The 24486-nt window shown below is 34.0% G+C and overlaps 1 protein-coding gene across 1 annotated transcript in view; it reads left to right on the top strand.

Annotated features, from left to right (window-relative positions):
• Window positions 1-24486, top strand: part of UGGT2 (UDP-glucose glycoprotein glucosyltransferase 2) — an 85789-nt gene that overhangs the window by 43909 nt on the left and 17394 nt on the right. Inside the window, exons 16-29 of the mRNA XM_068677187.1 lie at window positions 934-1065; window positions 2326-2490; window positions 2950-3073; window positions 3153-3251; window positions 5164-5258; window positions 7725-7931; window positions 9276-9407; window positions 11299-11426; window positions 13108-13203; window positions 14945-15047; window positions 20159-20238; window positions 21470-21659; window positions 22565-22723; window positions 23943-24028. Coding sequence (XP_068533288.1) covers window positions 934-1065; window positions 2326-2490; window positions 2950-3073; window positions 3153-3251; window positions 5164-5258; window positions 7725-7931; window positions 9276-9407; window positions 11299-11426; window positions 13108-13203; window positions 14945-15047; window positions 20159-20238; window positions 21470-21659; window positions 22565-22723; window positions 23943-24028 — 1796 coding nt within the window. The remainder of the gene's footprint in view (window positions 1-933; window positions 1066-2325; window positions 2491-2949; window positions 3074-3152; window positions 3252-5163; window positions 5259-7724; window positions 7932-9275; window positions 9408-11298; window positions 11427-13107; window positions 13204-14944; window positions 15048-20158; window positions 20239-21469; window positions 21660-22564; window positions 22724-23942; window positions 24029-24486) is intronic.

The following is a 24486-nucleotide window of genomic DNA, read 5'->3' as shown; positions in this document are numbered from 1 at the left end:
CAGTTTGTTTTCTTTTATTCGGTGCCTAGAAACTAATGTCATGGACAAACTCAAAAAGTTTAAAATAAAAAGGACTGAAGTAGCAAGGAGTACTTTGGAAAAGAAATATAAATCCACAAGTGTTAGGATCTGATATACATTCATGACTACTATCTACAACCAGATTACAAGATATCATTTTACTGTACTTTTAAAATTTTGTTGTTTTTCTATTTACTTTGTTTCATAATATAAAAAGGAGGGGATAATAAATACAATTAAAAGACAAAAACAAGATACAGTATATCAATCAGATACAGTTTTGAGATATTCAGAGCTATAGAGATAAATGTACTGTACTGATTTCATTTGAAAAGAAATTAGAATAATTTCTTCATTCAGATTTATTTTATATGTTTGATGAAAGTAATAAAATTTCATGCTATGAAATCAAATAGCATTGGTACGAAAAAAGTGTCATTCTAGGAAAAGGCATCAGTTACTTATTCAGGCTTGGATTCATCCCATATAAATTCAGATTATCATTGTAGGAAGAAATATCACTGATTTAGGCTTGGATTCACCCCATATAGGTTCAGGGAACTAACCATGGTTAGGCAGTCTATATTAAGAATTCAGATCCCTTCTCCAATCAGTGGAGAGATATAACATTTCACATTCAGCTCACATAAGTGTATTTCCTTTGCCACTTCAGATTTAGACTAAAGGTATAATAGTAGTTTAATCAGAATAGTGCTCCAATGAAAAATTGTGCATATGTGTGATGGTGGTAATTACTAAAGGAATATAAAGATTGCAGTGTAGTAATAAAAGCAATGTGATATTATACCAATATAAAAATTACTAGAACACTACAAAAATGGGAATTTTTAACATTTTTGTTTACTTTTCTGAATTTTATTATTACTCTTTTTTTTTTCTAATTTTTTACAGGTGTATCACGAAGTGAAAGATGGAAATGTTCTAACAGTTAATCATGTGAAAAAAGTTCTTAGAAATGAATACCCCTATGCTGATGTTCAGAGCATCCTAGGTGTTCATTCTGAATATGATGAAGGGAGGAAGGTAAGCTGAAAGCAAAATGGTTAGAAATACTGCAGTACAGTTAAGTTCCTGCATTTCCTAAGCTGAAAGGTTACTAAATATTAAAGCAAGTAAAAACAGTATCTTTAAGTTAAATTTTTCTTCTTAAGTTAAATTTTTCTTAAGTTAATTTTTTCTTCAGCAATTATTCAATTACTAGTGGAAATGCTGAAAGAGTTTCTGTTTTACACCTCTCACTATTAAAATTTACTGCTGCCAGTTGCTTTCAGGAGCACAAGTTTATTTCTAACAAGCATGGCGAAGGGGCTCTGTCACACTTCAGAAATTGTTTACCTGTATGTTCTTGCCTGAGGAGCAGAAGCCTGTCCTCTATGCAAATCATTGTTTCCTTTAATTGTGCTTTCTGGTTACAGTTTCCTTTGGGAAAGTCAGCAGTGTATTTTGATTTAAAGAGAAGACGTTTTATAAATAGTTGATTATATTGATGATTTTCTGCTGAAAAATGATAAAAGTACTGTTTTTCTTCATGTATCTTCAGCCCTGCTGTCTACAAAAATGTGTGTTTCTGACACACGCCATTCACTTTACTTATTTCTTTTTACATTTCTTTGTATAACGTGTATTATATCCAGTCAACAAGGTACATCTGGGTGGCAAAAAAAGGCGCTGTTTGCCTTGTACTGGTTGTTCCTCACAACACGGACATGCATAGAGCCTTCCATACAGGATCACAGAATATCTTTGTTTGGAAGAGACCTTAAAGATCACCCAGCTCCAACCCCTGCCATGGACAGGGACATCTCCCACCAGACCAAGTTGGCCAAGGCCCCATCCAGCCTGGCCTTGAAAGGCAGTTTGAATCTCTTCTAGAAAGAGCTGTCTCTGCTTAGTGAATGAAAGTTTCTCATGGAGAATATTAGAGGAAGAAAGATAGATTTAGACCCATCAAGGTCTAAGCCCCCTCTACAAGCGCCCTATTTGCTTTTTTTAACTAAGAATATTAAGCAAAATAAAATACTATTTTTCAGCAAGATGATAAAGCAAAAGTTTAAAAACCCATATAGAGATCAATAAATTGTTTTGCCCTTCTGTTTGCGGACTGACTCCAATGTGTCCTGTTTGTTTTCCACATATTTCCTATTTTGTCCCCACTATTTGTGAGAATGTGTGACAGTGAATAGTACTTGGAGATTAGAGTTCATTGTCTCTTGACATTAGTTTCATTTTTTGCTACAGTTAGCCACAGTCCATTTAATTCTGTGATATTTCTGATATGATCAGGCAGGAGCAACCTTTTATAAGAAGACCGGCCTGGGTCCATTGCCTCAAGCTCTGTTTAATGGTGTGCCCTTTAACAGAGAAGAGATGGATGCTGCAGAGTTAGAAACAGTTATTCTTCAGAAGATTATTGATGCCACCGGGTTCTTCCAGAGGGCAGTGTTCATGGTATGTTTAAAATTTCAGAACGAAAACAAGATGAAATATTTGGCAGTGGATTGTTTGAGTCATGTTTATAAATTGTATTATTTATAATGAAATAGGTTGAAGTTAATAATATGTCAATTGGAACTACATTGTTATTTTATTTTATTTTTATTGTTATTAATTTGCGGTCATGATTTTTAAACGGTTTATTTAGATCATACAGATTTAAGGAACAACTAAGCATACATAAATCATACAGAATTTCTCAACCAGAATCTGAGAGTGTGTTGTATTTGTTAATTGAAAAATGTGCATGTGGTATTTTGAAATACTGTGTGATATTTATACATTTTTGACCAGAAATTGCCCATAGCTTTTAGATAAGCTTTAAGCTCAATTGAAAGATGGTATAAATACTTGGTCTTTGTTTGTCTTGGAACTATAGGAGTACTGATGTATTTATGTGTTATCTTCCTACAGGGTTTGTTAAACGATCATATAAATGCAATAGATTTTCTTATGGATCAGAAAAATGTAGTTCCCCGTATAAACCCCACTATTCTTGGAGCAGAAAGAAGATACATCCATTTCAGATCCACATCTGGTAACTATTTTTCTCAGATTGACTGTTACTTACTATTTTTCTTTTTTACATCTAACATATCCTGTTTTACATTTTGCAGTTCCATTTGATGTGCAGGACTTCTCTACCTTCTCCTTTTTGGACTCACAAGATAAAAGTGCTGTAATTTCGGACAACATGAAGTATTTAACAAGAAAGGGTATATTTATTTTGCATATGGGTTGTATGTTATATGTATATATGTATTATGTATATGCTCCTTTCAGGGGCCAAATCATACCATAGTATTATAAAGGTAAATTATAAAAATATGGTAATTGTTTCAGATTTGGTAGAAATCAGATGATTGTCATTAAGTCATTTTAAAAAGCCTGCTGCTGAAGCATCAGAAACTGGAAAAGTTCCAGACATCTGCATACCTGTGCACGTGTACACACACCACACACATATGCATAGACACATACCCACTTACCAGTTTCTGGGAAATCTCCCTATCTTCTTATCAGAATAATTTTATCCACTTGTTAGTTAGGTGACTGGTTGTTTTTGTTTCATAGACATGAAGCTAAAAAGTTTTTGAAAGACTTCTACAGTTTCTAAAGCAGACTCGGTTTTCATACTGGTATGGTTTTACTTGAAGATGATATAGAGAGTATATTAAGTTTTCAAATTGTTCTTAGTTGCAGTATTATAAAGTGAAGACTCTGAATTCTTTATAATATCTATATCAGAATTAGGCACTTCTACAGTTGAAGGGATAATTCATTTTAATTTCTATTTGCTAACATACAGTTTGTTTTTCCTCTAGTTGCATTATTTAATTTTGATCTTTGAAGCTTTTTCTATAGAAAAGGAAAAAATACATATACCAATGGATTATCACTCATTTTATACATGTTATCATGATAAAACTCATGCTTTTTTGTACTTAAAATATTTTTGATGTAATGCACTTGAATTGCATATGCAGGTACTTTCCCTCTGAGTTAGAAGAAATTCTGGGGGCATAAAACTGCACAGAATTTTGCATTAGTCTGTATCATGTTAACATCTTGGAGTAGACAGTTAACCACTGCTGATTTACATCATCCCATCTAGGGACAGATGATCCAGTTAGCAAAGTTCTATTCTTTCAGTAATTATTATGTGGTGCTAAAATGGTTTTCATTTATTGCACTATCAGAAAAAGTATATTTAACATTTCTTAAGAATAAAATTCAACTCTAACTCTATTTGATTCTCCATCTACAGCCAGAGGTACATACAAAGCTAGCTGTCAAATTATAACTGCTTTTCAATCTGTTGGCTCAGTGCAAAGATTCAGATCTCTTGTGTAAAACCCATAAACTGTAAGCTGGAATCTATGTTTCAGATCTCTGTCACCAGTGTGTTTTTCCAGACTTCAACAAAGCTGAACCACAACTTCTTCCTAGAATCTCACTAGAACCTTGTAAAATTCCAGTCTAAGCATATCACCTTTTAGGGAACATATGATACACCTGAGACTGATACACTCCTGAAGACAATTTTGCAGATTTTTTTGTGAACCATTGCCCTTCTATGAAGAACAAAGAACAAGAGACTATAGACCAGGAAAAAGAAAAAAAATCTGAATATACAGCTATATGATAGTTTGTTTTCTTTGAGCTGTATAGGATATACTCACATTTGTGTCCAGAAATAATTTTTACCCTGCTTGAAGGACTCTCCCTTTGCTCTTGGGGAATGTAGGTAACCAAACTCATGCTTTCTTGTAACTACTTATTTTCATGTCTGGCTTTATGACCAAACCCCATCAAATGTTCATGAGAAACCTCTGACAAAGCAGTTTTTGTTAAATGGAACTAGTTTATTATTTAGAGACACTGTGTTTCCATGTACGAGAACAGATCACCTATTTTAGCAGCTCTCTCATATTAATAGGATAAAGTACCTCCTAAGAATTTTATTTCAAATCAGAAGGCAAAAGATACTGATGTGGCAAAAATTAGACCTACAGTTGAAGTCAGCAGTCAAATATACACAAACTTCAAAGTCTTGAGCAGATTCATTATTTATTATTCATGAGAAGATTCTCCAGAGTGTAAAGCAGGATTATCTTTAATTTTCAGATGAAGATGCATTATATGCTGTTACTGTCTGGGTTATTGCTGATTTTGATAAGCCAGCTGGGAGACGACTGCTTTCTAACGCCTTGAAACACCTGGTGAGCTTCTAGCAGATTTTATTTTTAAAAATGTATTTTTAATTATTATGAATATGTTCTTACCAACATTGTGCGCATTCAAAAATTATATTCTTAAATGGTCTCAGGTCAGGTTCAGACTTAGGAGACTGTGGATTTGTTTTGCTCTACTCTCCTGTGGTTCTGACATCTTACGGGCCTGTAAATAATAATTTGGTTCATGGACTTCTGAAGCAGGAGACAAACTATGCTGTTGTGCATTAAAAGGGTGAATTTCATCCCAATTACAGGCGTTCTTCCTGTGATCAGGGAAGTTAGGTCACATGAACCATTATGCAGTGCTCTCCTGTATCATATGGCACAGTCATGGCCATGAAGTGACTGTTTTTTCCTATGCTATTTGTATACTTCTGAGTCGGACTAAAAGTTTATTATATTTAATATACTGATAATTACTTTTGTAATTATTTGTAGGAGAATCGTTTACAAGTTTACTTCTTTTTAAGTTCTTTGGTATTAATAATAGGGTTTAAAGTATAAAAGCAAATGCCATGTGAGTGTAAATTACAAAAAGCTCAATTTGGGGGTGTTTAGAAGAGTAATTATAGACTGACACTGGGAAAATACCTAGATTTACTTATCAGGAGTGAAACTGGAAACACCTTAAGGAAATTATAAAGTTGATATATTACAGGGAGTGTGTGATACCAAGTATGTCCTAAAAAGACACTTAAGCTGCAGAGATGAATATTCATTGTAAGTCTCTGTTAAAGAAAAACCTTTCATTTCTCTGACTGCTAGATCTGCAGCTCAACATTGACAGATGTATTCCCTCTGTAGTTTCACATCCTTCCCTCTTCAGTGAGGAAAACATAGCGTAGTTCCTAACTCTAGGAGGTGAGAACTGTCTGGGCAAGTCCCCATGTGATAGTGGCAATTTAGGAAAATCACTAGTAAAGCTTTTCTGAACAAGGTTTGTTGCATCTTCTATGAAATAGCAGTTTAATTGATTATCTTCATTCTTATTCATAGATTTGATATGGATAAACCTCATTGCCCTCTCTACGGCTTGGTCTAGTAATTTTTCAAAATTTCGTGACAAAAAGAAAAAAACACTGTTTTTTCAAAGTCCATTAATTTGCATATAGATAATCTACCCATTTCCACTCCCTTTCATCTCTTGGGTCTGGGTCTAGAAAAGCAGAATTTCCATTAGATGTAGAAGTGGCATAAACACTTGTGCATGAAGTGTGCAAGGTTTCTGTGAGGGGAAGTGGTCAAAGGAAATTCAATTTAACTACAAGTATTCCAGCTAATATATAATAGTATGATTTTGAATACTATTAGTATATTTTAACTTAACTTGAGAAAACTAGAGATGTCTTGGCTGGCTGAGACCTCTCCAGTATCTCGGCACCCTTACTGCTCTGGGGAGGCAAAGCCAGGAACAGCAGTCCAAGTGCAGCCCCACAAGCACCAAGTAGAGGGGAAGAATAACTTGCCTTGGTTGGCTTGTTGCCCATCTCCTAATGTAGCATACTATGCAGCTTGTCCTCTTTCCAGTGAGAACACGGGAGGTTTAGGTTGGATATTAGGAAGAACTTCTTTACTGAAAGGGTTGTTTGGCACTGGAATGGGCTGCCCAGGGAAGTGGTGGAGTCACCATCCCTGGAGGTCTTTAAAAGATGTTTAGATGTAGAGTTTAGGGATATGGGTTAATGGAGGACTGTTCGTGTTAGGTCAGAGGTTGGACTCAATGATCTTGGAGGCCTCTTCCAACCTAGATGATTCTGTAACACCCTTCTCAGTTTAAAGAACGCATTTTCAGGCTTTTCAAAAAAGTGTTTAAAAAAAGCCAACCCACTTTTATTAAGAGCTGCAGTTTAAATTCTGCAGTTTAAGTATGTTGAATACCACTGATTTCATCCCTTAGTGTTGTATTCTTTATTGCAATAGAGTCCATTTACCTTTTCTTCATTTAGTGACACTATTTGGTCCTATCCAAGAATCATCAATCTCTCATACTAAGATTTAAGTGTCATCACTGATTTTAGCAAGTGAAAGAGTTTCCTGCTGATTAAGATTAAAGTGATAAGTGGATAAATTTTCTTGTATCTATTATATGCTCAGTTTGATATTTTTTGAAAAAAAAAAATGGAAAAGCACATCTACAAAAACAATCCTGAAATCTGTAAATGAATACTTGTATATGTACTTTGTTAAAAATGCACCTCTGCAGAATGCTCAAAGTAATTATTCTGTCAAAAAAAAAAATCTTTATTTAAAATGTATTATAAATCCTTACTAATAGCATTTTTGCTGCTAGTTGAAGTTTTGAATTAGGCATTCATGTGTATTTTCTGAAGACAAATAGCTGCAAAAAAATAAATACAAAGATATTTCACAGAGCTACAATAAATATGCATACATTAGGTATCAGCAGATGTAAATGTAAAATTGTGTATTATTCTGTATTTTTCTTTGCAGAAAACAAGCAGTCATACACGAGTTGGAATTTTGAACAATCCTTCATCAAAAATAAAGGAAGATAACACAGCCATTGCAAGAGGAATTTTGGCAGCTTTTCTAACACAAAACAACAGCAGCTTAAAAAGTTTCCTAAATAAACTCACTAAGGAAGAGACAGCAAAATCCCTTGCTGCTGGAACTAAAATTGTTAAATTCCTTGTCCCGGTGAGTGCAAACTAAATTGGGTACTTTATTTTTTATTGTACATATTTTTTATTCTAAGGAGACGCAGTTGAGAGGAACAGTGTTTGGCCAAATGCTATGAAGTTTTTAACACACAGTTTCTGGGCCAGCAGATTTGGAATATTTGACAATCTTTAAGTGATGAAGAATAGACAATTTCTCTAAAGTAAAGAAAGAAAATGTAAAAGTACTGAAAAATATAGAGTATCGATAACAAATTATTGAGACCAAAATAGTTTATTTTTTAATTATTATTTTAAAGCTCACTCTTCATTAAAATTACCGTTTCAATGTTTGTCAAGAATTAAGACTTCAGAAATAACTGTTTTTACCTGTTGTGGTTGTGAACAGTAAAAGGTGCAGACTGAAGCAGTTGAGATTAATGAGTATTGTATACTTCTAGCCAACTCTTTTTGGTATGTTTCTGTGAAAATACATTGGTTTAAAATATAGTTGTTGCTGACTTTGCATATAGAATAAATCTGAGTTACTAAATATCTGCTGCAAATTTCAGTTTTGGTTTCAGAAGAAGCTGTAAAATTTAGTATTTTTAAATAAGATTTGGAAGACTAGGAGAACTCTGGCACCATTTTTACAAAATGAATTAGTTAATTGTTTTTGATCGTACTCTTATCATTTAGTAAATTTTGAAAGACATAGAAGTAGCTAATTAGGCAGTGTATGCGTTATTATTTCTGTTTTGGTTTTTATTTTGTTATGTAAATTGTTTCTGAATTAATCTGTTTACTTAGTGTGCATACTTCTAACTGGGAAATATATATCAGTACAGTTTAGTATAGCAGGATAATTTTGACAGCATCAAAACCTGCTGCATCGTTGTAAGCATGGCAAAGTTCCAGCACTTTTTTCCACTTTAAACATTGATTTGTCATGTGTCTTGCTCAATGTTGTTGACTTCCCTAAAACATGTGTCAGTTGTATTGATTTACCATATTTAAATGATAGTTTTTAGAGTAATATGATTTTTTATACTTTTTTTTTTTCCTAAAGGAAAAGAGGAACTGCATTCTTGAGAATGCTGTTTTTCCTTCAGTTGTGCTCTGGATCTTAGAAAAAGTATTTACCTTCAGGCATAGCTTTCCTCTCCTGGTTGTTAACAGTTGTTCAAGGGTGAAGAACAGCACACTATCTAGTTGGGAGACTGTGGCTCCATACCAATAGCATATACTTAAACTGAATCTGAGGTGGCTTTATTTTGATTTTTGGTTACCGTGTAACTTGCAGAAAGTCTTTGCTTACTTCAGCTGTTACAATATTTATTTTTGCTGAACCATTTCACTGTCTCATACTTTGTCTTTGCTTTAGGGCATGGATGATGATACTTTTGAGAAGAAGTACAACACTTTAGGAGTGGATATAATTAAAACCCACCAGATGTTCTGCCAGGAGGTTCTTAAGCTGCTTCCTGGGCAAATGGCTGTTATGAGCAATGGCAAGGTAAGAAGTTGTCATCTCTCAGTCTTTTTGTAGTTACTTTTTATTTCTCGGAACTTCAGTTTCAGGCTAAAGAAAATGCATGATAATAATTTCTCGCTTTTTTCAGCTTGTTGGCAGAGAATGGTATGAACGTTTGCCTTGTTTATTTTCTATTTTGCTTTCCTCGTAATTTGTTTATTAGCTCAATTCCATGTGTACTCACGTCATTTCCACAGCTATTTCAGAGAAACTCTGATGAAATGATAGACAAAATTCTTTAAATAGGCTAGCATTTGATGTATTATTAATGATGTTTAAGACTAAATTTTGATCCTGAAGTTACATATTTCACATACTTGGTGTAGGATAAACTAAATCAAGTTACATTGACTAGAGTGGTATTTTCAAGCTCTTCTCTTTTAGGAAAGAAGCCAACTGTTTATAAACATTACATTGTTCTATAGTCTTACTATTCAAATAAAAGCGTAATAGTTTTGTTCTTTAAATTTCTAGTAAGTATATTCTGAAACCAATAGGCATTACTACAGTTTGGCTAGAGGTGAACTGTGATTGAAAATAAAATTTCGGGTTTAATATTTAGTATTTGCTAATGACATTCAATACCTTACATTATAAATACAACTTATACAAACTACTCTCTGAGTTAAGTCTTCTCTTAATTGCTCCACCATTAGAAAGAAGTAGGGATAATATGCTGGCATTTCACTTCTGGAAGCTCTTAATCTGTACTTAGCTACTCTTGTTGTGTCCTAAATGGTTTCTACTGAAATAATACTAATGAAGCCACATAAACTCTTTTTATTGATGAAGAACAAAAGAATTGTGTTGTTTTTTTCTGTCTTAATAATAATAATAAAACTAAAGTTGCAATGTTATTTTATAAACGAAAGGCTATTACTGATTTCCTTGCCTAAAAAAGCTCAATTAATGTCCTATAGTAAGTGCTGAGGAAATGCTTTGCTGAAAGTGTGTTTTCACGTTAGAAGATTACTTTTTAAAAATGCATGCGATATCCTTCATTTGTATCTTTGCTATTTCATCATTGGAGTTTTGTGTTTATGAGCAAAGAATTTTTTTTCTAATTGGGACTTCTTCAAAAGTAGCATGGTGTTTCATAATCACACTGTGTTTTTCTCTATTTCATGCATCATTAGTACTAATAAAAGATTCAAAAGTGGAATTGAGTTAGATGACCTCTCATTTCTAGGAAATAGTTGAATTTTGAGAGAGAGGCTGTCAGTGCCAAGATTACATCCTGACATTCTACATCCTGGAAACACTATCCCCTCTTGACAGCTGTGTCAGTTTAGCCTGGTAGACTATGAGTAAGAAATTCCAATAAAATCCTCAAATCAATTTTCTAGGACTTTCTTTTGCTTCAGACACCCAAAAAAAAAAAAAAAAAAGTTATGTTTCTAGTCTCTGGTATCCTGCATTCATTGTCCTTTGCTCTTGTATTACTTTTTATCCATTCATCCTCATCTGAGAAGCCTTGAGAAGTTAAGGTTGTGTTCACAGAATTAAACATCTAAAGAGTGTGGTAGGAAGACAGTAGTTTGAATTTCAGTCTAAAACAATGTACCAAACAGAGCTTTTTCTTAAACTTAGATCTATTATTTCTGAACAGTGTACGCCTTGACATAGGTATGTATAATGAAAAATGTAATGGATATTTCCACTGCAACTGTTCTTTGTGAGTTAGCTGTAAAAACCTAATCCTGTATAGTTACTATACAGTCTAGTACTATATAGTTAATAATAATGATGTATATAGGGCTAGGAGTTTGCCTAGTGGATGTTTTGCATTCATTTAAAATATTAATATATTTTTGTTTACAAAAGAAACATGATTAGGAAATTCTATGCTTATTAATATCATTTTTTCTTCAAGATACTGGGTCCTTTAGATAAAGATGAATTCTATGCAGAAGACTTTAATTTGTTAGAAAAAATAACATACAGTACCTCAGCAGAGAAGATTAAAGCTATTGTCAAAGAAATGGGAATCAGCACTAAAAGGTAAAATTATTTCAGGTTTTGCGTCTTTATTGTCCAAACGTATGATAAAGTGCTTTGTTTACTGACAGTAACAAATTAGTAATCCTTTTGCATGTGGAATATGAACAAAAATTCAAATATTTGGTCATACTACTCTTCATACTGTATACTCACATATATATTGTATCTGCACTTAGCTGAAGTGTTTGTTGTTTCGATGCTGTATTTCTATACCATAGAGACATATTCTATGCTAGCTATTTGCTGTCCTCTCACTTAGCATGTGAGTACGTCTGTGCAGACGATTTTAAGGGTCCTTCATTTTCTTTTTTGCATTTTTGTTACATACTTGGTATACTTACCTATTCAAGCAATTGATGTTTTAAGACAGTACTGTTTTCTAGAGGAAATGTCATATCCACTGAATTTTGTATCACCTTTATGCTTGGCCAATTACGCTTTGCAACATATAGTTTATATATGTAATAGAAAACTGTATGTTGGTTTTCAGCTGCATGTCATTTACCCTGCTGCTGACAACCTCTTTGGTACCTCCTTGTTACAATGCAGAGCAGAAAAAAAGGCCCCGTGTTTCTCAAGAGGCATGCACCTCTTTGTCACTGGTTGTGTGTGTGAGGTCAAGGCCTAAGAGATTACTGCTGATCCAAAGAATCTTATCCTCTCCAACCTGTCTCATAATGTGTTTAGTTCTGCTAAATTACTCCAAATACTTTATCTACATTCTACTTACAGCCAAGAGATGAGTACAGCTAGCTGTAAACAATTCCTACTAGCTTTTGGTTACTTGAATAAAAAATAATAAGCTCAATAAAATCCAGTGTATCTTAAAAACACAGTAATACGTGAGTATTGATAGTTGAAGTAAGAAATTGCATTGTCTTTGGGAATCATTAGAAAAGGAGCCCGTAGTGGCATGGACAAATGTGGTGCTCTGACACCCTGTTAGACAGTATTCACACATCTGTTGACTGAAGAAGTAAGTATAAAGATGACTTCCAGACAGCCTCTAATCTAAGCATCCAATTTGCGTACAAAGAAGAGAGCACGATTATGTTATTTTACAAGCCAAACTGTGGAGAAATATTTATTGATTTTTGTGTCTGAGCATCATTTCTGCTATCTGGAAGGACTGGCACAACTGAGAGAGTACCTACCAGAAGAAAAAATCACGAAGAAGTAGAATTATCAAGGAGATAAGTAGTGAAAGGCAAAACATATTTAATCAAATATTAAGACTCAGTGACACTGAAAGAGAACTGCTGAGATTTTTAAGGAGATTCCAAGAAGAAATAAAAAAAAAATGTTGCCAGTAAACTAAAAGCTTTCTTCACTTATGTATGTTCCTACATGTTGTTACAAAGGGAAAAAAAAAAAAGAGTTCTACATATCAGCAGATTGTACTATGCAAACTGTGACAGTGAATGTAAATTCTGCTGGTTCTGCATTGCTTCATTTTAAGAAGCATACAATTCCCAAAGTCTAAGGTGGTAGTGGTTCTTTGTCACTGTCATACCAAGTGTTTTACTCAAAGCTACAAAATCTCTAGGTGATAATCTTTTAGAATCCAAATTTGGGATGTGGGCTTTTAAAATATTCCTTGTGTAGATAGACTAAAATGCAAAAGCTTTACTCCTTTTCTAATGAAAATCATTGTGACTTGCATGTGTTTTATTTAATATAGTGGCAGTGATTTCATTATGAAAATAGATGCACTACTGTCATCGTTGCCTAAAACAGAGGTGAGGCAAGATGCTGAATTACTCAAGGAACAGCACAGGTGAGTTCTGTCTGTCATGGTAATGGACCCACAGTATTTTCATATTAAAATTATAATATACTGATTGTTACATTCAGTTTTTGGAAACTTCAATAAGCGTTCCAGTTTTACAAGTTTTTGATAGTATGAGCAATCTGTTCGTCTGATCTAGTGTAATGCATTTTTTACCTGTCTTTTAATAGATGAATTAGTAATACCGAATGGTTTTCCAGGCTTAGCCATTATTGAAGAAAGAGTGATTACAACAGGTGTGAATAGAAGCGCTTATCTGGTTAGAAAACTTGGAGTCCATACTTCACATTTATCAAATGTAATAGGCAATTGCACAGATCAGAAGTAAATGAAGCCCCCATTAATTTTCATTAATGTGGAACTACGATATGAGCTTATTCAGTTGTTAGTCCTGAGTACTCTTGGCAAGGCTAATGCACACATGTAAAACAATTTGTGGATTAGCAGCGTCACTCTTGACTCCTGTTCTTAGCTTGACCCTAAAATACAGTAAGATTAGACTCTAAAATACAACCAGATTACATTCAAATGCAAATTGATTTGGCTCAATGGCACCTAATTCCTTAAAAAAAACTGAGCAGACTGTCTTGAGCAGACAGATTTACACTTGCCAGGCTCATACTAGTGTCATTAGTTTACTTATGTATGTTGAATCCTTGTTTTTCTGATCCTAGATTTAAAAAGTGAATATGCTACAAGCACCTTCTTTTGTTGTCATTGTTATTGAGACCTAAAATACTAGGACGTACCTCTATGAATCCTGTCTTTGTAATGGACGCTGATAGTAGCCATTTTTAATTTAAGCATAGCTGGGGCAAGCTTTCTGGAGCAAAGGCAGGCACATTCTTTAAAAGACATGTGCTCGAAAACCACTATCAAAATTAAAATTAGGGTAACATTATTTCCAAATCCTTACTTGTTTCTATTTGCAAAACTGTTCTAGCATGCTGTGCTGCTGTGCTTGCCCTGCCTCTACTAGTTGTTGGAAAGACAAACAGTGATATCAGTAGCCTATTTTAAGTGGCTAACACCTTTTCCAAGGTTTTACTAATAACGTGGACAGCTGTACTGGAGGGAGTATGACCTCGCTAACACTAATCGCATTTCTAAGTAAACTTTTTCTCGAAAACCATTTTCTGTATTTACAGCACATTATTTTTTTCTCAGTGAGGTTTACTATTTTTTTCTTCCTGTACAACCAGATTAGTTTAACCACAGTCTCCTTGACTTCTAATGAAACTAAATTATCTTCTGTAATGCATAAAACTAATCCGTCTTATCAACTTTCACATTTTTCAGTTGCACTGTTCTTTTAAAAATGTGTCACCATTGGCACTTGTCAAATCTGATAGTTGTAGATATCAGTAAAGAAAGAGTAAATGTCACTGAAGGAAATTGAAAGGAAATGAAGGCCCTTTTTTGAATTTTGCTCTCTGTTTTTCTTTTATTTTGTTGATTGTGTAATTAAGCATATATTTAACTGATAACCAGTATGGAACTATGTACATTAATGCCAAATTTTAATTGCTGTTCATGTTTGGCTTTTCTAGTGATATCACAGGGGACAAAAGTGATTACTGAGGAAATGAGGAAAATATCTTCATAAGCAGTGAAATCTGAAGTGGCTCTTATATTACAGATTTGTGCCTAAAAATGTTTGTTATTTCTATAAACTGAATTTGGAGTTCTCACTTATTTATTAATTGTTTTTTGTTTTTTTTTTTAACAGCGTAGTAAAAGTCGATCCCCAAGAGAATGAACCATTCTATGATGTCATTGCTATTGTTGATCCATTGACAAGAGAAGCACAGAAGATGGCTCATTTATTGATTGTAAGATGGTGGTCATTTCTTTTAATTTGCATATTTGCAGTTTAATTTGTACTAAACCTCTTATTTTCATGTAAAGTGTAGTAAGGAGGTAAACCGAATTTAGGTATTTTTTAAATATCTACTTGGTTATTTAAATTAATACTAAAAAGTTGGGGATGATCTAATTCATCATTGTAAGTACCTTATTTGCAATTAAAATTGAGATGCCCTATGAACCAGTCCTCTTAGAAGTGAGTCCATAAATGCTTTTTACAGTCAATAGAAAGAAAGGAGGAGTATGCGTAATGTAGAGGGAGAGGATCTCCCATCTCAAAATCTTACAAGGCATATGCTTCTTTCCATTATGCCGAACCACCTTAGTTTTCCAATGTACCTAAATGAGGTGGTCTAAATCTGACCCGTAATATCATCATAAGAAGATTGGACTATAAACCTTTCAGCTCTTGGAAGGGTATTTCTCCATTGATTAATGTTACCAGGTATATCTAGAAGTCTTCCATTGTGTGTAGCTATTGATCATGTAAAGAGAGACTGTCCTAAAAACATAGCTCATGAAATGATTTTCTTCTTTCACTAGCTGCAGAATATCACTCTGCCTCAGGTTCCTTTATAGTTTCCCATAAAAATGTAAATTTTGTCTTCTTTTTATGGTCCGTTAGAATTCTGAAGCCCTTTACTTGATTTTTGCTGCATCCTGTTTTATCTTTTTCTCTGCAGTAATTATGGAAGTTTCATAAATTCTTACATCACTTTTTCCCCCCCATTTTCATACCCTTTTATGCCTTTTGTGTAGAATGGTAAGGCATCCAGTCACTCTCCGTACATAATAGTGAAACAAAGTACGAAATTTAAAAATTTCATGAAAATCCTCATACTGCAAGCTTCTGTTTGTTTTGAGACTCTTAAATACTAGCTTTTTTTTTTTTTTCTCTAGAATCAGATCTTTCATTTCACCATTCTCTATTAAAATGAAATGTTGATCCTACCAAATGAAAATGTTTTGGTTTTGGAATTGACAGGAAACTCTCTCCATTCCATTTCAAGTTCATTTTCTAGTAAGTTTCCTCAAGGTCTTTTTAGCTGTGATCAGAAGCCTTCATTTCTCTTAGTGCAGCAAATTCCCTAATGAACAATATCTTCCTTAATGCACGTCTAGGCAAATGACTCCCATGGTGTACCAATCTGTTCAGCCATCGTAGATGCTACTTGATTCATAGGAGCTCTAGTCTTACTCAGCTTGCCAACCTTTCAGAGAGAATAATGAAATGCTATTGAAACTAAAAAAATCAGAAATATTTTAATGCAGATGAAACTTACTTTCAAATGATTTTTTTTAATTAAAAATAAATTAACTTGATTTTTTTTCTTTTAATTTGTATTATCTTGAAAGGCTACCAGTGTAGAAATATTCATGAAGAATTTTTGACAAAGCATGCTTACGTATACAGCAAGCCCCAAACTCAAAGTTTCTGAATGGATGCCTCTCTGATTATGTTGTTATATATAGGCTGAGAAAGTTGGAACTGTTCATCCTGGAGAAGAGGAAGTTCAGGAGGGATCTCGTCAATGTATACAAATACCTGAAGGGGAGGGTGCGAAGAGGGCAGAGCCAGGCTCTTTCTGGTGGTGCCCAGTGCCAGGACAAGATGCAATGGGCACAAACTGGCACCCAGGAGGCTCTCTCTGAACACCAGGCAGCATTTCTGTGCTGTGCGGGTGTCAGAGCACTGGCACAGGTTGCCCGGAGAGGCTGCAGGGTCTCCTCCTTGGAGACCTTCAGAAGCCACCTGGAGGTGGTCCTGGGCAGCCTGCTCTGGGTGGCCCTGCTGGAGCAGGGGTTGGACCAGATGGCCTCCAGAGGTGCCTTCCAGCCTCAGCCATCTTGTGATTCTGTGATATAGATGACATAAATACTGTAAGCTTTCAGTACCAGAATATATTTATATTTAAAGAATCTTTTTTTTTGAGTGACAGAAGTGGACTAGTGCCCAGTATTTTGGGATGGTACCTATTCATAATGCAAAATTTATGTAGCAACTGCCACAGCAAGGAGCATGATTCTTCCCTCAGTCATTGTTGAATGTGTCACACTTTAATTTTTTGCTCTGATGAAAACTTGCTATTATATTACTTTTGTCCCTTATTAGTCATTTCAAATACGAGTTTTGGTAATATTTTTTGAAATATAAATGATAAACTACTCATATTAAATGGCACTGAAATTGAGAAGGTATAAACAGCTATAGGTAAGCAGTAAAATAACTTTACTGCTTAGTATCAAAAAATGGCAATTCAAGGCCAGGGGCAAGGTATGAGTTGGAGCATGAATGAGTTAGAGCAGAGTCAGGGCTTCTGTCTGTTGTTGTTGTTTGTTTTTTTTAATATATATCAGATTGTATCATAAGAACTTCTCTGTATCCTCTCCAGAGGGAGTCAGGTAGAACTTCAGAATTTTCCATAGAAATAGTGTTTTGCCTTTTTTAAAAAGTTTTGTCACAGACTTCAACATCAAATATTAGCATACAAGGCGACAGTCAGTGTCTATAGTAGATTTTTAAATACCAGTGTTAACTTCACCAGGGTTGGACCACATCAGTTCTCAGCAGAGTACATGGAGCAACTAACTAGTCCTAACTTATGAAGGTGGTCCCAAAGGTGATGTGAAAAAAGTAGAAATTGCTTCTTCTAAAAATGAAGACAAAATTGAATGTTTTTTTTCTCATGGTTCACCAAAAACAGCTGAAAAAATATGTTACATATTCTGTTTGTTCAGAGCCACTGAACAAAATACCTGTCTCCTAGCTTAACTGCTTGGCTCCAGCAGTATGAACTGCTAAGATCCTACTACTTTTTTTTTTTTCTTCTTCAAGTAATAGTAGCTACTGAATTCAAAGACCTCAAAAACGTGAAGTGAAAAATCCACCCTTTTTTCCTGTCAATTATCTTTTACCTTTTTTTTTTTTTTTCATTTGTTCATTCTGTCTTCAGGGAGAAACTCTTATTCCATTCCAAAAGTGAGGAGAAATCTCCAAAGGGAGCCTCTTCTAATAATCAAGTCTGATTTCCTATATAACATGGGTCATGGGACCTCTTCTGATCAATTAGCATTTGAAATAGATATTTTTTCTTTAATCTAATCCTAATTTAAATATTGCTAAGTGGTTAGGTGCCTATCACAGTTCTTACTGAGCTTTTCCAGTGTTAATTAATCTGACTATTAAACTCAGACTTGGAATTGCAGGTTTTAATTTAGCTCCATGTTTTATATGTTCATTTTCTCTTCATTTTGTCAGCTCTGTTGCAGATTCTATTGTAAGAGATTGTTTTCAGTGTAGATGTCTCATGTTATGGTGATGTTTGCACACAGTTCCAAGTGATTAGTTGAATAATCATGGTTTAGCAAGTTAATGCTTTTTGGATGAGTTGTGGTAACTGATGGTAAGTGTTTGAAAAGTGACTGCACATACAAAAGAAAATCTGGGCTTGAATCATTTTCAAGGCATGTTTACTAAAATAATTCAGCTATTTGCTACAGTATGAAATACTTCCAGAACAAAATTCCCAGGCTGCTCTTTGCATTTTCTTAATTAAAGTAAGCAGACTGAATTCATTGAATAACTTGCCATATCAGAGGCTTTCCGATTTCCTCTTATTCATTGACCAGAGAAGAATTTTCCTCAGTTATTTGCTGCTTAACATTACTTTTAATGTTATGAATTACTACTCTTGAGGTATGAATATATGGATGGAATATGGTTACATACCTCTGCTTTTTAAAAGCGCATATTAGGCAATACCTATAATAAATCTAAAACCTTATTTTGCCCTGAAATTCTTCCTCAAGCTTCCTCTGTCTAAGGAAAGAGTTACTTGAGCTTTTTTCATGCTAGAATAATTTGTTAATCTTAAAAGCTTTATGAGGATTTGAATAAATACAAGTAGCATTGCTCTTCAGGTTCTCATTTCCTGGTTCTTCACTTATTCTCACCCTTATGCCATTCCCTAGTCATCATTTTTTGCTCAATAGTGTTTTCGGTGATGGTATTCAGGTGAGGCAAAGGATGAGAATGACAAACGGTGAGCAATGTTTCAGCTATGCAAAGTTGTAGCACTATAGTAAAGAATACGCAGCTATGGGTTGAACTGAGGAAAGAAAAATACTGTTTATAATAAAAGAGAGATTTAAGGATGGTCATTGTCTTGCTTTGTTCCTAATTTACTTACCATTATACTAATTTTAGCCTTAGTGGTATCAGTATTTAAACTTGGTTTTAATATCTTATTTGCTTTTCTGATAATATCCATCAAGGTAGCCACAGTTGCTTTATACTTTCAAATAAGCGCTTCTGATCAGAAACCACATAAGTGAAGATAACTTGGTAAAGATTTTTAAGAGTGCTTTAAAGATATTAAATATTTTGTTAATTTTAAACAAAATAGATTGCTCACAAAGAACAAAATCTTGTTCTAGTATTATAGCTCCTGTATAACAACATCCAGAAAACTAGTATTTTAGAAATGAATAGGTGAATAAACTTAGAAAGAAGTAGAAATGAGTTTAAATAACTTGAATGTTTTGGAATTGATTGAATAGCTTAGTATACCATTAATCTATTACTGACAATATTAGAAGAGTTTTATGAACTTTACTGTATCCACCGATTTACTGTGTACAGCAATTTTAGTAAGACTGAAGGTCATTGTTTTAAGATTGGTTATTGGATCAAAGGCAGATGTTGTACTTACTTTAAAGGGCTTTAAAATCTTCCAGAAAACACAGTACGAGAAAAGTGATACCATAATTTACTCATTCATTGGAAAATAAGGATGGCTGCTCTTTAAAAATCCGTATCACTGGTAGAAAACATTAACATTTTGACTATCAAGAATATTGTGTGCTAAATCATTCACTTTTCAAAAAGGTCAAGTCTTTATTTGCAATAACTGACAACATCCTGTAATATACAGATATATTTAGAACTTTAAAATGTGTGAAATTTCTACTGAAGCTTGAGAAATGACAGGATGCCACAAGGATAGTTTTGGCTTATTTTCAAAGTTTGATGATTATCAAGAACCATTTTTTATGCAGATTTTTTTTTTTTCTGTAGGTACTCAAAGACATTGTCAATATGAAACTCAGGTTGTTTTTGAACTGCAGATCTAAGCTGTCAGAAGTGCCACTGAAGAGGTGAATAGTTCATAACTTTTCTTACAAGTATATGATCTCACTTGAATTAAGAAAAAAAAGCCTTAATTGTACATATTCCATTGAGAAAGAAAAAGTGGGTGATGTATATGGTTTCTTCTGTTGCATTATTTTTTTGAATAAAAGTTGAATGTTACTGAAGTAATTGTCTAGAAAAATTTCTATTTCTAAGAAATCAAACATTGCATCACAGAGGGGTGATCTAGTCCCTCAAATACCCCTGTCATAAACAATCCCTGTAGAAGTCAGCAGAGAGTCTTTCATGCCTGTGGACGATTGTAGAGATTATCTACCTATCTTGGTCACATCTTGATTTTTACAGATTCAGTACACTAAATTTAAAGATAAAACTTGTCTGAGTAATGTACAGTCTATACTGGCGAATTCATTTTAACTCATTAAGGACCCAGAAAGCTTTAAATTGAATTTTCTCTTAACTGGCTATAAAGAGCAGGGTTCACCAATTCAGTTACAGACATTTACACTGAAGTGAACTCCCCAGAGAGGACTTCTTTCCTTCTAAGAGACACATTTAAGCACTGCTGTCCACCCCTTTGGCAGAAATTTTGCCTATAATCTTGTCATCAATGAGAGCTGATGATAGTGTCTACCCTTTATCCAGTAGACTAGAGAATGAATTAATTGTCCACAAGACAGAAGGCCTTAGTTTCTATTCAGCTTCAGAGAAAATGAATGCACATCTCTTATATTGCAAGAGTGTGACTTCAGAGTAACTTGTGTGAACATTGTTGTAATCACTTTTAAAGCTAGCCACTTTCCAGGTTTTGGAGCTTGGGAAAGGTGAGAAGAAGAAGTGTTCTGGGACCTGCCCTGAGGACAGGTTGTGTTTTTCTCACAGCAGTGTTTTTATTTGAAAAGCCTCCATGTACAGCCTAGTCCAAATACTTTGTGGGAAAACTCCATTCTTCTTACCTTTTTACTTTTTTTTAAAAAAACAACTGTCATAGTAATTAAATGTTTTGTGTTTTTTTCCATATGAAGTAATAATAGCTTGCTACTTTCATTATGATGGAGAAAGATGGAGATCTTCAGTGCTCATCTTTCTCTGTTCTGATTCTTCTCATTTGCTTGGATATCACTAGAGGGAGGGAGGGAGGGAGGCAGGAACATTGGAAGAACATTGTATCTGCAACTCAGCCTTCATACTTAGTTAACATGGAGCTCTTTTTTTTTAACACTTCTTTTTCAACAGCTTCTATCGTTTTGTTCTGGAACCAGAATTAACGTATGGGATCAACAAACACCTTCCTTCTGAACCTGTGGCAAAATTCTTAGAATTGCCAGAATCACTGCTTTTGACTCTAAACATGATCACTCCTGAAAGCTGGTTGGTTGAAGCAGTAAACAGTTCCTGTGATCTTGATAACATTCATTTACAGGATGTAAGTAATAATTTGTAAACATTATAAAACTTGTATTGGACCTTTAACCTCAAGAGGGAAAAGGAATCACAGAATCACAGAATTGTCTAGGTTGGAAGAGACCTCAATATCATCGAGTCCAACCTCTGACCTAAAATGAAATCTTGTGAGATTTTTTTCTCTGTTTTCCAGAAATGCTTTCTGTGCTAATTGATAATTTGGTCAGTATTTTACCATTTTTATTTTCATTGTCTGATTTTCCACATTCTTGCTTTCTCTCTCCCTCTTTTTTTTTCTCTCTCTCTCAAAGAAGAGTCTTTAAAGAAATCAGTGAAAAGAAACACAGAATGCATAATACAAATAAAAGTGCTTTATCTGCTATGTTGAGCTTTTAATGTTTATGGAAGTATGCAGGTTTTTTGAGATTAAAAAAAAAAAACAACACCTAAAAAAGGGATTCTGTGTGTTGTGTTATTTTTCTATTTCTCTTTACTTTTTTATTATGTATTTTTGGTAGAAATAGGATTAACCTGATTATATCTTAAAGTAAACCTGAATATATTGCTGCTTATTAATATAGATAAAAACAGATTTTAATATTTAACCCATTTTTAGTTTAGATTTTTTTTTAATTATGTGAATTTGGAAGGTGTATCATAAAAGTGAAGTTTGGGATTTATCTTACCAAAGCTGAGATGTCTCAGCTTTCCCAATAGTCTATGGAGAGAAGGTTCTTCTAAATTTGTCCTTTTTATCTTGGATACCTATTTTAACATAGCGAGAAGTTCCCCCTGGAGGAGCCTTTCTCTTATTTTTGACAGTTGAAGTTAGGTGAGATAAATCCCAAACAACACGCTTGTCAGTGTAAAATGTTACTTTTTCCACATAGTTAAGTGATGTAATCTAGTAAAATATTCCTTTCACAGATAAAAGGGACTGTTACAGCAGAATATGAACTGGAATACATATTGCTTGAAGGACATTGCTTTGATGTGACAACTGGACAACCTCCTCGAGGGTTACAGTTCACCCTGGGCACAAAAAATAATCCTGTCATGGTTGATACTATTGTGATGGCCAACTTGGTAAGTATGAAGTACAAAACAGTCATGCAAAACCAATTGCACACTCCTCGTGAGTATTCTGTATGAGATTTTTGTTCTTAATAGAGAAATCCATTGTTGTTCAAAATGGAGAAATCCATTTCTCTGTGTTGCAGAATTACTGATGTTAAAAGTAACAGCAGTATCCTGGAGTTGAGACCATCCACAAAAGATGTGCATATCTGATTTATCCAGCTTTTTCCTCACACTGTTAAAATCCAATATAGATTTTAGTTTAGCCTAATTTTAGACCCTTATCTGAAGTGCCTAATGTTGGAGTCTCATTGTCTTAAGTAAATAGTAGGAGGTAGATATCCTCAGATGAAGATTCCACCAATAAACATAAGGTACAAATCACTTTCTGATTAAAATAACCATTTTTGTTAAAATAATAAAAAAAATAACCATTTTTGTTAAAAAACGATCCAAGCAAAGAAGGCTCTTATTTTAGTTCAGTTAAGTGCTTAAAGCCTTTGTGGACAAATCCACACCTCAGAATTCCTCTGGTCACCTGAATTATTTCTATTGGCATCAGTTTGTAGAGCAGAAGATCTTGTGATTCCTGAAGTGAAAGACTTATTTTGTCTTGTCTAAGCTAATTTGATAGAGAAAGATCAAAACTTAAAGTGAATAAGATCTGTCACCTATCTGCCATTCTCAGTTCTCTGTGAAAATTGTATCACAAAGAATGAAATGCTTAATAAACTGCGAATCTTTGACTTTTACACAAGTACTGAAAACTTTCTCAACAGCAGAAGGTGTTCAACGTGATGAAGCTTCCATGTTTGTTTCCAAAGCTTGTTTCATCTGGCTTTCACACAGTGATACCTGTATGCAATATTCCTAAATTGGAAAAGAGTTGTGTTGACTTTAAAGTTGTTACAAACAAAAAAATTTAATTTCAAAGAAGCTTTTCTGCTTAGAGTCTATTTAATAATTCATGTCTTTACTGCTCACTTACTGTTTTAGATGAAGATTTATATATGCCTCAAATTCAGCTAGAAACAAACAGAACACATTAATATGGACATACAGGAAAGGTGATACTATGCCATATTACATGCAGGATTAGTGTGTCAGTAGGTAGTGTTTATTGACCTTGGCTGCAGTACCAAATGTTCTGTAGTTGATGTTTGGATATTTACATGGTTGATTATTGAACACTGACAGAACAATTGCCTGTCTTTTTACTTTTTCATAGGGGTATTTTCAGCTGAAAGCAAATCCCGGTGCTTGGACGCTGAGATTGCGTAAAGGGAAATCTGAAGAGATTTATCAGGTGTTTTCGTAAGTATTAATCTGTCCTTAGGAAACAAATGGATCTGCTAAAGTTCAACATATTTTGAAAAGATCTGACAGTACTGAAGAAAAATGAACAAGAATAAAATGAAAAAGTAGAACAGGAACCAAATGATGATTCAAAGTTTATAACAGATGCCTTAATTCCTGATAGTGGAAGGGGAAGAAATTATAAAACATAAAAACTAAATTTGAAAGTGTTCTTTTTCTGGGTGATTTTTCATAAAATCGAGTTTGCTACCTACTAATTTTACTGCACACCTGCAAAGCTAAGTAGCAAAATAAAGAAGTGTTTCATATAATCCCTTTGAGGATGATCTAGAATTGCATGTATACACTGAGAGGCTGGAAATAAAGTGGACTGTGTATGATAGATTATACTGTATTCCTAATATTTTAAATACTGTTAGAATTTTTTTTACTTCTGTCTGGAATCACATTTTCCG

Source organism: Anas acuta, chromosome 1 (genome assembly GCF_963932015.1).
Source record: "Anas acuta chromosome 1, bAnaAcu1.1, whole genome shotgun sequence".
Classification (NCBI taxonomy): Eukaryota; Metazoa; Chordata; class Aves; order Anseriformes; family Anatidae; genus Anas; species Anas acuta.
This window is presented reverse-complemented; position numbering and strand designations above follow the sequence as displayed.